The 15,829-nt window shown below is 37.6% G+C and overlaps 1 protein-coding gene across 1 annotated transcript in view; it reads right to left on the minus strand.

The window, feature by feature from the left end:
- Positions 1-15,829, minus strand: part of LOC126154543 (serine protease nudel-like) — a 191,535-nt gene that overhangs the window by 30,736 nt on the left and 144,970 nt on the right. Inside the window, exons 11-13 of the mRNA XM_049916151.1 lie at positions 12,907-13,020; positions 3,580-3,751; positions 1,913-2,206 (exon numbers count right to left, since the gene is read on the minus strand). Coding sequence (XP_049772108.1) covers positions 1,913-2,206; positions 3,580-3,751; positions 12,907-13,020 — 580 coding nt within the window. The remainder of the gene's footprint in view (positions 1-1,912; positions 2,207-3,579; positions 3,752-12,906; positions 13,021-15,829) is intronic.

Here is a 15,829-nt window from a genome sequence, read left to right on the forward strand (position 1 = left end):
GCTAGAATCATGCTGTTTTTTATGGAATATGTTGTTTCATATGTATAATTTTTCACCAGTATGTTATTCAGTTTTTGTGACAGTTTGTATGCTGGGCTGTTTATAGAGTTGACCACGGGATGTATCGGGTATCCATTTTTGTGTATTTTTGGCTGTGCTCTTAGGTGTGGTGCTTTTGGATTCATACATGTAAGGTATTTCTTTTCAGTTTCTGTCAACAGGAAATGTGTGTTCTTTAGTTGTTCTTTAATTTTACTTTGGAATTGTTTGGTTGGGTCTTTTTCAATGTGCTGAATGTTATTAGCAGCAAAAAATTCATTTGTTTTGTCTATGTATTCTTTTTCTTTCATCACAACTAATGTATTACTTTTGTCTGACTTTACAACTATGGATTGGTTGTTTTTCAGTTTATTATTTATAGATTTTAATGTTTTTGTATCATTTATTGTATATTTAGATCTAAACTTATCTTTATTCATTTCTTTCTCAAGAAGCTTGCTTACTTTGTGACCTATTGCTGCTTTTGTATTTGAATTTAATTTTGCAGCATCTGCTGCACTTTTAGTTGCAGCTATAACCTGTTTCAGTGTATGGTTGTTGAGGTTAGGTTTTACGTTGTATTTTAGTCCTTTTTGGAGTAGATCGTTTTCTCTTTGGTTGAACTTTATGTCAGTGTTGTTCACCACTCTACTGTAAAATGTGTGTTTGCTTTTGTCAGTTGTCCCAAGGTTGGATCTCTTGTCTTGTTTGGATGTCAAGGTCTGTAGTTTCTTGTTATGTGTGTTGCAAATGGTCAAGTACTCCTTGTCGACTATGTCCTGGATATGCCTGCAAATGCTGTCATAAACTGTAGGTTCCATGTTGTTTGCTGCTTCTATCTGCATGTTGAGTAGCTTTCTGTTTAGTAAGTCCTTTTTCTTATGTAACTGCCTTATTTCGGTTTTCAGCCAGAGTTTTTCTGCTTTGTGTTTTATAAGTTTTGCTATGTTGCTGCTAGAACATATTTTCACTTTTATATATTTTGGAATTATGCCTAGTTGTTGACAGTGCTTGTTGAATCAAAAGAAATGGCTTAACACACATAAAAAAAACGCACTTGAAAATGGGAATTATTTCTCGAAACGCGTCGTGCGAATAGTAAAATAAAGAAAAATCGTGACTGGTAGCAGAAGATTTATTTATTTATAAACAAACCTATTATATCTACAGTCGCAGGCTTTCAAAAACCATTTATAATGGATCAAATCAGATGATTATTTTATCATGTATAGTACAATGTCAATTTCATAAGAGTTCTGGTTCAGCAGGCATCAACTATTAAACAATGCTGTGATCTTCATAAATCATTTGCTGACATTGCTAAATAATTTATACACATGGAAGGAAGGGGATTCAGCAGGCCTTATGAGCAAGTTGCAATTTTTTATTATTTTTCAGAACTACTACTAACTATAAACTGGTTGTAGCATGTTGTGTACTATGACCAGTACCCCTTATTAGGAGATTTTAGAAGTTAATTCCTTTGAAGATCTGTGTTGTTTCTTAGAGTAATTTAAATTCACAGAAGTTGAGTGTGTCATTTTTCATACTGCATTAGTATGTAAAATTAAATATATCCATTTTTGATCAGTATTTTGTGTATATTCATTTGCCAATGTTTAAAATGGCCTATCAGTAATGTTTCATCACAACAAACATTGGCACTTATAATAATTTTTTATTCAGTAATGATGTCCAGCTCTAAAATATCTGGTCATGGGAAATGACAGCCTATGACCCGAAAATGCAGATCCATGAAAAACTCTGTGAAATATATTCAACAGGTAACTGTTTAGTAATGAGAAAGCACAGTAAAAACACCCATAAATATGAGATATTCAGAATTAATTATTGTATTTCATTTGTCTCCTACCTGGGATTAGGAGTTGCAGCTGTGACTACCCATTCATCAGTAATTAGAACACCAGCAGCAAGAGGCTCCTTTCCTCTGCGGTAGATAACTGCCAGCCAAGGCCAGGCATAGCCTTCGTGATCCAGAGATGGGAGACTAAGAGCCTTAAGAGGGGAACTAAGGTAAGGTGCACAGCGCACTCTGAGGCCCTGGCACACAGAATCTGCAGGTGTCACATCAAAGTGCTGTAAAGATGAATAACTGACAGCCACAGGAGCATCCACAACAGGAACCTGCTGGTAGTGTTCATAGCCGCTGTGTAACAGAGCATGATTGATGAGAAATAGATGTTTTACAAAATAAGTTCATGTTATCTATGATAATGGACATTTTTGATTGTAAATCAGATGAGATATGTACGCTGCAGAATTGACACAATTTTTTAAAGTACTAAAATACTTGGCACAAATCTGTTTTCAAGAAGACAGCCTAATTCAAACAATACTCTCTCTTATCCTTCAGCAAAGAACATAGAAATGTAATAAGTAGCTACACAAGGGAACAAATTTAAAAAATCAACTACCTTACAAACAACGTTACTCATTTCCATTCTCTCCTTTTCTTTATTTGTTTCAATTATTATTCCCTTTGAATTCCTACAAATTGTCTAAATCATGGACTTTTTTCAGTCTGAAGAGAAATGTCAAATAGCTGAAATCCAAATCTGAGAGAAATTTTCCTCTGGAGTCACGAACAAATCAGAACTACATCAGGCATTTGAACATGATAACTCCACATTGACAATGGCCTTCAAGTGTGAGTCATGTAGCAACTCCTAAAACTATACTTTTACTCCTCATTAAGGAGCAGTTTAGGGTAGGTATGCTGACTGATATGGTAGGCTCCAAGAGGACATTTTCTTGGTAGAAGACATCAATGAGCAATGAAGCCAAATGCATTGAGTAGTATGCATGATTCTGCCTGTATGACTGTCTCTCTGTCTTTTTCTCCCCTTCTCATCCTCTACCCCCTCCTCCACCAACTGCAGAGTTTTGTAGAACTCTCTCAAGCAGTAATAATTGACTATGTAATAGGTACTTGTTTCACCAATATTTAAATGAGTTTTAATTTGCTCATGCCATTTACTCATTTTGATTGGACATTTGGTCAGTATTTTCTCTTCTGTGCTAGAACCTGGTTCAGTCAACAGTTATGCTCATTTAGGAGTTTCTGTGTACTTTCTCTTGTCCACACACTAAATTTATCTTTTGTATTCACTCACTGATATGCAAACAAACATGAAATACAACGAATTTCCTTGTATCAAGAATTGTTTCAGTTTGAAAGAAATAGTTGAATACAGAAAGATAAGCTTCTAATTTGGAACACCTGTCAAAGTTTATTGATTGTCATTCATGTTCAGAAACCCTGAATGTTACTAACTGAAAAAAATTTACACGTTGCTTTTGTCTGTTGAAGAGTAGAATATTCGTACCATGCTATGTTGATTCAAAAACTAAATCATTTAAGGAGTTATATAATAAGTATTGCAAGTACACAAGTTTATATAAGTTGTTTGGTAAAACAATCAACAACGAGAATTTTACCTAGAAGAAAATGTGGAGTCATGGATAACAAACACTAAGAGATCACTATGTGCTTGTTAGTAAGTAAGTACACAATTATACCTGAATCCAAGATAGTGGCAGATGTCAGTGGCACGTGAAAAGGCATCACTGACATTATGAGAACAAAGAGGCCTCCACATTGACCCAATACGATAGCTCAGTATTCCCTCTTGGTTCAGTGGAATGTGATGTTTATAATCAGGCTCTACTGCAGTTCCATTGATCAATGCAACTATAACAGACAAAAGTAATCACTGGAAAACAGAAATTTTAAATACAATTAGCAGAAATGGCGATGTCATTAAATATCTCAGATTTTGATCAATACTGGGTGATTGAATTGGTACACCAAGAATGTTTAAAAAATAGTTATAAATATTTCTGCATTTTGGAATGCTTTAAAATATTTATCACCCAAGCTAAAATATAACTTAGAAGTAACTGTCATAAGATTTAGATCTTGTCAAGTTATTCAGCCAGTTTAAATCTCTTTATCAGTTGCTTTTGAAATTTAGACATGTCTTCTTTTGTTTTCTGTTTATTTTATATGATGATGACACACAGTGAAATCTAGGAGAAATATGAAAGCTTGTGTAACAAATGAAAAAAAATTAATTTAATTGAATGTTTTCTTTGCAGTCACTATGGGAGTGATACTTAAGTGTCTATAGTATATTGCTAGATTCCTCACCAAATACTGGTTCTTGAAATTAGCAAGTAGGCTTTTGTGAGATAATTGGTGCCTTTCTTCAAGGGTCTACCAGTTCACATTTTTCAACATTTCTGTGATTCTCTTCTGAGAGACACACAATGGAAACTACAGGTTGGAATATCAGCAATATAATGAGAAGGTAGATTGCTGCTCAGCACACACACACACACACACACACACACACACACATATTCATTCATGCAATTAATCATGCATCACACGCACACATGACTGCCACAGCCACACTGCCTGGAGGCTGTGGGGCAGGGAGATGGGGCTGGGGAATGGGGAACGAAAAAGGAAAGGAGTGGAGAAGGGTAAAGATGGGTGGGTGCAATGGCAGAGGGTGGCACACAAAGAGAGTGGGAGACAAGAATAAGGAGGAGTTGATAGGACAGAAAGCATGGAAACCATTGGGTGTACGGTTTGCGGCAGTAAGTTATTGTAGGTCGAGGCTGGGATAATTTTGGGAGCAGAGAATGTGTTGTATGGGTAACTCCCATCTGCACAGTTCAGAAAAGCTGGTGGTGTAGGGGAGGACTCAGATGGCATTGGTAGCAAAGCAACAACTGAAATCAAGCATGTTATGTTCAGCTGCATGTTGTGCCACAGGGTGGTCTGCTTTGCTTTTGGACACAGTTTTTCAGTGGCCATTCACGCTGGGGGACAGCAGGTTGGTTGTCATACTAATATAGAAAGCTGTGCAAACATTGCAGCAGAGCTGCTATATTACTTGACTTTCACAGGTGGCATGGCCTCTGACCAGACTAGGGCTTTGTCGTTTTGGGATTCTAGAAAGGTCTCCTGCAGATGGCCCATAAACAGGTTGTCATAGGATGCTGTCATGCAGGTGTCCATGCTGTGCTGCTGGTTTGGTTGTATACCTTCACTTCAAAGGAGAAGTAGTTGTGAGTCAGGATGAAATTAGTAAGGTGTATGAGGAATGAGGTAGTGGGCCATTCCCAAACTCAACCCCTCACTGCAACGATCATATCCCTGTGGAAGTCTCAGGTGCAAGACCTGCCCAATGGCGCAATCCACCCATCCAGCAATTCCTATTCAAGTCCTGTAGCGGGCTTATCCTACACCATCACAGGCCAGGCCATGTGTGAAAGCAGCCATTTCATATACCAGCTCTGCTGAATGATTGCACAACTTTCTGTTTTGGTAAAAGCCACCAACCAGCTGTCCCTGTGGATGAACAATCTCTGCCAAACTGTGGCACAAGATGCAGCTGAACACAACATGCTTTATTTCAATGGTTGCTTCGCTAACCAAGCCATCTGGATCCTACTCTCCACCACAAGCTTTTCTGAATTGTGCAGACAGAAGTTATCATTACAACACTTCCACCTCTCCCAAAATTATCCCAGCCTCAACCTCAATTATCTACAGTTACCTCACCCTCCATCCAACACTTCCCAACCCTCCTGTCCTATCACCTTCTCCCTATTCTCATCTCCCACTATCTTTGTGTCCCACCCTCTGCCAATACACCCACACATCTTTCCTCTCCCCCTCTCCTCTCCTCTTTTGCTCCCCTTCACTCCCCCTCCCCACCTCCCTGCCCCAAAGCCTCTTGACACTGTGTCTATTGGCTGTCTATGCCCTGTACTCTCTGCCAGACAGCGCTCTTCTCTACCCCTACCCAAACCCCGCTATTCCTTCCCCTTCCCTGACCCTCCAGATTGCTGCTTCCGTGCTACATGACATTTGCATTCTGGTACAAGCTGCCGGAGATGGCAGTCGTGAGTACATGTGATGTGTGCTTACTTGTGTGACTGAATGTGTGGGTGTGTTTACTGATGAAGGCTTTGGCCAAAAGCTAAGTGTATCTTTTCATCGTGCCTGTCTGCAACTTAATGTATAATCTTTATGGTAAGTAGCAATCTATCTCTTCCTATATTGTTGGTCTTCTGAGTGTAAAAGAAATCTATAACTGTTAATGCTGTCACTCTTGGTATTTGTTCAATTTGTTCAATATCCACTGTTGTAGTGTGATGCATAAATGATGGCAGTTTGTGCAGCTCAAGGAACGGACTGGGATTACATTGTTACAGATCTCAAGCAACTGAAGCAGTATCGGCACAAACATGCTTTGTGCTTCTTGGTATGTCTTCTTTATGGTAAGTAGCAATTTCTCTTTTCCCACATTGTTGATATTTCTACCTGTAGTTTCCATTGTTTGATTCACTGCAATCTCATTTCATGCTTGCACTGGCTATGACATACAGAGTTCTCAAAATGTTACAGAACACTCAGAGGCTACTGGAGTGTGCATGATGTAGGTGCACAGAACAAGCCTAAATTTTAACTATATTTTTATTTGAAGAATATTCTAACAAGTGTTTCACAAGTGCTTTGTAAACTAGCAGTCTTTGAATTGCTTTGAAATCTGATCAAAATCTTATTGGATATTTGTGCCACTGTTTTTTTGAAATAGTACTTCATTATAGATAACTGCAACTTCAACAAAAAGATTCACATTAATGTTAACAGAGTCAGTCACATAATTAAGATACAACATTCTGCATTTGCTTTGCTACTCTCAATTTCCATTTCAGCCATCCATGAGAATGCCTCTGATAGCATTAATGTACGGTATGTCCAGAGTTTCTTTGGGCTTTTTGAGAGGTCTCTTCATAATATTCAAAATATGATAATCATTGAGGGCTTCACATATTGTGTTTTTGACAGCCAAATACATTTCATTTAACCCCTCTTGATCATTGCTCCTCTTTTTTTTATATCTATTATGTAGTAACTTCTGTTTCTTTAGAAGTTTCTTTACAAAGATTGCATACGATAATGTGTCTCTCCTATCATGAACTGCTTTACTTTGTGTAGATATACCCAGTACTTGTTCAACTATTCACCTAAACCTGAGCCACAGTTCATTGAACTGAATCGAATTTTATTTGATCCTGTAGGGTTACTTGGTGTACAGTGAATGTACATGTAATATAGGACATGTCAAAGATACAAAAATATTGAATGTCACATACTTCCTAACTATTCTAACATCATTGATTATAATTAACAATATTTAAAAATTTAATGTGAGCAGCATTCATCAACACTCTAAAATTCCTTTTCCATTAGCTATTCTTTTAGATTTCTTGAAAACTTAGTGTTGTGCATGTTGTCACAAAGCTTTTTAGGTAGACTTCTTAGTAATTTGGCACCTGAGTACGGGGGTCTTTTTCCAAGCATTGTCTGTCATTGGTGTATGCTTTGTATGTCATTCTTCCTCCGTGTGTTGTGGGTATACTAGCATTTGTGGATATATGTGCAAGGATGAAAAGTTAAGATGTCTAGTCTTTTCAAGCAGTTTCTGCACGTTTCAGATTTGAATGGTCGAGTTTCCCCACACTACCACTCCACATTGTGCACAGAAGCTGTTAGTTGCCTCATTAAAAATATGATGGAGCTGAGTTTCTTACAGACAGAATTAATATGTTGTTTCCATTTTACATATTGCTTCCTGTTGCCTAGATATGATTCTATACACTTCCCTGCTTGCCCTCGAATATCATAGTTTTTCAATTTTCTTATCAGTATTTCATGGTCAATAGTGCCGAATGCTTTGGAGAGATCCAGAAACATGGCAGATACAAATTGTTTTTCATCTAAGGACTGTATAATGTATTCTGTCAGACTGGCAACTGCTGTTTCTGTAGAACTACTCTTTCTGAAATCATGCTATGATGGTATGAGAATGTTGTATTTGCCCAGATAATCAACTAATCTATTATACATAAACATTTCCAGGATTTTTGAGAAACCTGATATCAGTGAAACTGCCTTGTAGTTGTTGGGGTCGTCCTTATCCCCTTTCTTGTACACTGGTACCACCCCACTATATTCAGTTTTTCTAGAAAAATTCTGCCTCTGAGAGAGCTGCTTGCTATGTCCAGCAATGGTGAGGTCATTTGCTCACTTACTTGCTTTACTACATGATTTGATATTTCGTCATTACCAGTTGATTTCTTGGACTTTAGTTTCTGTTCAGTTTTCCTCAGTTCATTTTCTGTGACTGGTTTCAAGGACATGTTATTGCTTGATTTTTATGATAACTGAGTAACCTCCTTTTGTGGACTATTTCTTTTCAGTTTAAGTTCTCTACCACATTATATAGTTACCACTGAGTATGTTAGATATTTGTCTACCACCTGTAACCACTGTGTTGTTTATTTTCATTGTCCTGATATCTGTTTCTTTGCTTGATCCAGCTTTTTCCTGTCTTTCACCATTAACTGCATCCCAAGATGCCTTTGTCTTGTTTCTTGAGTTCATTTCGTTGGTATTAATTGCTCTTGATTTTGCCTCTTGTATTATTTCTGTATACTACTTTTGTATTATTTTATAATTTTCAGCTTCATCCCTCTATCTCTGATCCAGCATCTTCCTGCGCAGTTCCATTATTTCACTGGTAATCCACTTTGTCTGATCTTGCACCTTTTCTTATCAGTTTACTTTGGGGAATGCTACATCAAAATGACATTTAATTGTTGTAATAAATGAATTATATTTTTCATTTACATTCTTCCACTCAGATGTATGCAGAAAAAAAGACTAGATTATCTTGAAACTCTGAACTGAAATAATAATACCACAAGAAGAGTTAGTAGTTTTGCAAATTTCAGTTAGCAGTAATAATTATAAGGATATACCAGAAGATTGGATTAGAGTCACGCCTTATGCATCAGTCAGAAGATCCAGTAGATGGTGCAAGTGTGCTAGCTTTCATCTTGTGCTCCAATAATGTGTTAAATGCTAATAACATCATTCATTGTTAGCTGAGCATGTCAGTTAATTTCATAATGCTTCCTTATATGTTTTGTTAATGTATACTTTCACTCACTTCATATTCCTCAAGGTTCTCCTTCTTGATGGGATCTGTAGAAGGGAATAAATGAATGAATGAGTGAGTGAGTGAGTGAGTGAGAGGAGTGAGTGAGAGAGAGAGAGAGAGAGAGAGAGAGAGAGAGAGAGAGAGAGAGAGAGTGAGCCAGTCAGAGTACAAATGAGTTAAAAAAAATGCCCAAATGGCTTTTGCCTGTCAAGTTTTGCAATAAAACTTGCTGTAACAGAAAGAAGTTTCTGCTAAGAGCAGATGTTAATGGGTATCAAAGAATCTCACAAACATGACGTGCTATGGAGACTGCATGATTGATTGTGCTGTAGGTGTGATTAGCACTTGACACATCACTGGAGCACAAGATGTGTTATATCTTAAGAAATTCACAACCATTGCACAGTAATTAAATAATGTCATCCAATCAGGAATGATATGTATTACAAAATGCACTACTGATTTTATATTTCTGCGGGGCAACATAATGGCCTGTGCTAAGCTACCCAAATTGTAAATCATTTGGATTCAAGCTGAGACCAATGACTGCAAGAAGTGAAAGCAGTAATAAAGTCAATGCTCTGGTAACTGAGGCAATAAACGTAATAATAAATATGTCTTTCATGGACTCCAGACTTTATGAGAGCTAAACTGGATGAAAGCAAACAACAGTGTAAGAATGGAAGACAAAGTAAAGTGAAAAATGCTAAAGTAAATGCAAAAGATTTTGGGAAAATCGTGGAGGAGGAGAACAGCAGTAACAATAGTTGATAGAATTTTAAAAAATGAAATATAAGAATGGAGAAAAAGAGTGTATAAATAAGAAATGGAGTAAGGAAGGCTGTGATGAGAAAATAAGAATGAAGAGTGTAGTGTAAAGAAATACCAACAACAGGTGTCTTTGTTTGAGTAATATGTGACTTATCTGCAGCAGGAATGGAGGACATGCTGATGTCAGATTTTACAATAGAGGCACTCATATGATTAGGAGCTTTGGGGTAAAATGATTCAGTTAGGAGTATTGTGGTCCAAACAAAGTTCTATGGATGGTGAAAGATGTTCTAAATTACCTGGAAAGGGATTTTGGCATTTCAGAATATGTTTTAAGGATGGGCTGGGGAAATTTGGAAAGAAGGAGCATGTCACTTGGACTGCAGTTTGAGAGGGACAAACCTACTATGAGGACAAAGGGAGACAAAAATCAAAGGGGAAATCATTAGAAAGAGTAGGAGATGCAAGACAGTACATTGGGAAACCTGCCCCTCTCATTGTCAAGACATTGACAGTACACCACCATTTCCTAATCCAGAATGAAGAGCTAACTTTGTACCCTTTAGCTCTTCTATAAATATTCTTTCTTTTTCTTGTTCCATTCTTTATCTTGGTAAAGTGAACAAAAATTTCTCAGTCATAGAGATTCAGCTGTAGTTTTTGATTTATTTGAAACTGCTTGATTCCTGTTAGTCTATATCTACATCCACATCTACATACATACTCCACAAGCCACCATAGGGTGTAAGGTGGAGGATACCATGTACCACTCCTAGTCATTTCATTTCCTGTTATACTCAGAGATAGAGCAAAGGAAAAATGATTGTGTATAAGCCTCTGTAGAGGCTCTAGTTTCTTTCACCTTAAATTTCATGATCCTTATGCAAAATGTATGTTGGTGGCAGTAGAGTGATCTGCAGGCAGCCTCAAATGCCAGTTCCCTAAATTTCCTCAATAATACCTCATGAAAAGACCATTCTCTTCCCTCTAGGAATACTCATTTGAGTTCACAAAGCATATCCATAGTATTTGCATCTTGATCAAACCTACTGGTAACAAATCTAGCAGCAAGCCTCTGAATTGCTTTGGTGTCTGAGCTGGTGGGGATCTCAAACATTTGCAACCTGGTGGTGTTCCCAAACACTCAAGCAGTACTCAATTATGGGTCACACTAGCATTTTATATGCTGTTTCCTTTATAAATGAGCTACACTTTACTGAAATTCTCCCAATAAAATGAAGTCAAACCTTCTCCATCCCTATTTCAATCTGATATACTCATTCCATTTTGTACCGATTTGTAATATTACATCTAGATATTTGATTGATATGACTATACAAGCAGCTCATTATTAACACTGTATCCAAATGTTACAAGATTGTTTTTCCTGCTCATCTGCATTAGCTTACATTTTTCTATACTTAGAGCAAACAGCCACTCATCACAACTAGAAATTAAACCTTAGTCACTTTGTATCCATCTACAGTCACTCAACAATAACATCTTCCCATGCACTGTAGCATCATCAGCAAACAGCTGTAAATTGCTGTCTACCCTGTCCATCAAATCATTTATGTATAGTGAGAATAAGAGCAGCCCTGTCACATTTACCTGGGGAAATCCTGATGGTATCCTTGTCTCTGATGAACACTCACCATCAAGGAGAAAGTAATGGCTTCTATTACTTAAAAAGTCCTCAACCCACTCAAATATCTGAGAACTAATTTCATATGCTTGGATCTTCATCAACAATGTACACTGGGGCATCATGTCAAATGCTTTCTGGAAACCTAGGAATAGGAATCTGCCTGTTGCTCTATCCATGGTTTGTAGGATATCACATGAGAAAAAGGCAAGCTGAGTGTCAGGCAAATGATCCTTTCTAAATCTGTGCTGACTTGTGGATAGAAGTTTTTCTGTCACAAGGAAATTTATTATATTCAGACTCAGAATGTGTGCAAGATTTCAGCAGCAAACTGATGCTAAGGATATTGGTCTGTAATTATGCAGGTTCATTTTTTCACCTTGCTTATATACAGGAGTCACCTCCACTTTTTTCCAGTGACTTGGGACCATACACTGAGTGAGAGATTCATAATAAATGCAAGCTAAGGAAGGGGTTAATGCCGTAGAGTACTCTCTGTGAAACTGAACTGGGATTCCATCTGGACCTGGTAACTTATTTGTTTTCATGTCTTTCAGTTGCTTTTCTATGCCAAGGATGCCTATTTCTACGTCTTCTGTGTGGGAATCTGTGAAATAGTCAAATGAAGGTATGTACTGAGATGATAGGAATTAAATATGGAAACCTGTATTAACAGGTCTCTTTTAACTGGAGTCTCGTATTTTATCATTGTGGAACAGTCACCAGAGTTACATGAGCTGAAGAAACAGTGCTTACTTTTTAAAATCTACCACTTCATTAAGTTGAAAAGAAATGCTAACTCCAAAATAAGATGTGATATGCATGTACTGTAGGGGAATGGTCACATTTTAGGCAGTTATATAATTTTTCATTCCTACACGGTGGCAGTATTCTTTAATTGTATCAAGCTATTTTTATTTCTATGGCATTTGATGTAATAGTGTTCAGATGTCACTACAATACACACTGAATGGAAATGAGTGTTTGGCGTCATTGGCCGGAAGGCCCCTTACGGGGAAGGTCTGGCCGCCTTGTTGCAGGTCTTATTACATTTGACACCACATTGAGCAACCTGTGTGCCAGATGGGGATGAAATGATAATGAAGACAACACTACACCAAGTCCCTGAGCAGAGAAAATCCCCGACCCAGCCAGGAAGTGAACCCAGGCCCCTTAGGACAGCAGTCCGTCACGCTGACCATTCAGTTATTGGGGCGGACACAATATATACTATTTCACTACCATTAAATTACAATAGTCTAACTGCAATTCTGATTAATTTTAGATCAATAATCCCAAATATTTTGTGCAGATAATGCTCCAAAGCTTCTAAGTATTTGACGAAAGAGGATGTGACATCATTAATGCAATTAAATTTGTGAAGATAAGTACAAATTTACTTACAGCAATCCTTCTCATCTTCACTGAAGTAACAGTCCACATGCTGGTCACATATTTGAGTTTCATTAATACATTTTTCACTTCTTACGCACATTGATTTACCCGTGCTGCACAGTTCTGGAACAGACACATGGTTAATGTTCAAACTTATTGTCTTATCTTACATGTCCTCTATCTGTGTTGTATTTCTAACATGATTCAAAACTACAACGACAAAAACAAAATATCTCTGAATTGTAAATTATATACAGAACCCAAATTCGAGTACAGATATATCAGAAACTATTTCTGCCTCTGGTAGCATTTATACGTAAAGATTCAGTATTGCAGATAAATTTCATATTTCACAAATGAGCATCAGGCTATTCTTGAAATTAAGTTTTACATAACTTTAATGTAAGCAACGGAGACTACAGAACATCTGTACATGAGGATGATTTGATATGTACCTGTGCTCAAAGTCAGATGTCACCATGAACACAAGTTAGTGTAATGCTCATTTTCTGCTTTTAGAGGGATGATGTTAAAGTAAAAATGATACTGATTCATTGATTACTTTGGATTTGGCAGCCACTTCAGTGAATTGGGCTAGGTGGGTGTTACCAAAAAGTAGATGCTGTTTATGGTGATTGTACACCATCAGTGATAACAGATATTTGTTCAATGAATTTAAATGTGACTGAACATCTGTTTCTGATGAAGTTCACCCTGGACACCTGGAAATTGTGGTAACCAAAGAAATCATTGAAGAAGTCCAGGGTATGATTCATCATATATGATCATCAAATAGAAGTGCATGAAGTAGCAGAAGCTGGAGATGTGCTGATAAGGAAGGTAATATTTTATGTAATAGTTGATGATGCAAAAAATATTGACTCAGTGGGTCCCACAATTGCTGTTTGTGGGCAACAAGGAAGTTTAGAGCAACGTGAGATTTTAAAGAACTTTTTAGATGGTGAGACTTGGATCCATCGGGAACCAAGCAACACTATAAAAACGACCCTGGTGGAACTTCACTAAAGAAGGTGAAGACAAAAAAATATTATGACATCTGCTTGGGATGCACATAGGCTACTTAGAAAAAAGAAAAATGTTCACACAGCAATACTACAGTGAGGTACTGGACCACTGTGACACAAAATTGAAGGAAAACACTACCCCATTTGGCGAAAAAGGAAGTTATGTTTCACCATGACAGCACATTAGCACATTCATGAGTGTTGTCAACATAAAAGTGCTTGAATTGCAGCCACACTCCCTCAGTATCACCTGACATGGCTTTCTGTGATTCCATTTTGCTCCCCAACATGGAGATATGGTTGAAGGAAAAATTCTACTCAAATCAGGAGATCCTTAATACAAGGTGTACTTTAGAGAACATGATAATTCCTATGTTCTGAAGTGATTAAAAGTGGGCAGCACTAGAAAAAGAGTATATCTGTAAAGTGGGATTATGTTGAAAAATAATTTATTTTCAAGAAAATTATGTCTTCGTTCTTAACATGGGTACTTATTGAATCACTCTGCTACAGTAGAGGCCTAGATTCAGTTCTTGATTCTTCTGCCTAGTCATCCACTATTTAGATTACATGGTATATACATTATATATGAGGTGCATTAAAACATAAACAAGCTGGAGGCTGTGAAATAAAAAACTGCTTAAGAATTCATAATGCCATTGCCTGCAGAAGAAGTTGTGGCTCCTTTAAGAACACTGAGGTTCCAAACTTGCCGTTAGAGGGACAAAGGCATTCACCCACATGATGGAAAAAATGAGCATGTTCACTCAGTCAGTCTGAAGACAGTGAAATGGAGGCTTTAAAAGAAGGGCAGAGGCATGTAGTGCATTTCCCAGCTGTGGAAGGATTGCAGGGAATGGAAATTCATTGAAGAATGGCAATAGTGTACATTGAGAACTGCATGCCCATTGCTAGCATCAATGCATGGCACAAGAAATTCATGGAAGAACGGATGTCCTCGACTGACAACACATGATCCAGAATGCCACACCACATTACCAATGACATTGTCCAGCTGGTAAATGCCCATATTATTCAAGACTTGTAAGTTGGTGTAGCAGCCGTTGTGGCAGAGGTCGGAGTGAATGTTGGAAGTTTTCTTGCCATAATTAAGAACAGATAGAATTTTCACAAAATTGTGCACCCATTGGGTGCCTTATAGTCTTCAATTAGCACAGGAAGCATATCAGCTATGAATCTGTCTTGAATATCTGCAGGACTATGTCAAGAAAGGGAATGAGTTTGTGTCATCAGTGGTCACTGGAGATGAGACATGATGTTATCACTTTGAACCAAAGTCAGAATAACAAAGTAGAAGCATTGATGGTCACCATCATACAAAAATCCAAGACCATCCACATAACTGCAGGAAAAGTTATGCTCACCTTCTTCTTTGACTGAAATGGCCCCCGTTCCTATCAACTTACTGCAGCATTAGATAATACTGAATGTGCACCAACTGTGATGACCCTGCACAAAATGATCAAATCAAAATGATTAGGGCAGTGCACACACAGGGTCATTTTGCTCCATGACAGTTCAAGGCCCCACACAGCAAACACAGTCAGATAGCTCTTACAGACATTCAAATGGGGTGTCCTCACTCTCCATACAGTCTAGACCTGTCTCCCTTAAATTATGCAGTATTTAGTGAGCTAAAGAAAATTCTGAGAGGCAAACAATTCACCTTAGGCAAGGTTGTCAAGCAGTATGATCAAAGCTTGTTCACAACACAGCCCCAGGAATTTTACAGGACAGCTATTCGGTATCTTGTGTCCCAGTGAGACAAGTGCTGGGTGATAGTTCTGAAATAGAGGTACAACTTTCTGCTTACAGGCCTGCAGCTATATGCTACTGGAGATTTTACATTGATGTGATAATAAATAATAGGTTATTTTATATTTGTC

Source organism: Schistocerca cancellata, chromosome 2, assembly GCF_023864275.1.
Source record: "Schistocerca cancellata isolate TAMUIC-IGC-003103 chromosome 2, iqSchCanc2.1, whole genome shotgun sequence".
NCBI lineage: Eukaryota > Metazoa > Arthropoda > Insecta > Orthoptera > Acrididae > Schistocerca > Schistocerca cancellata.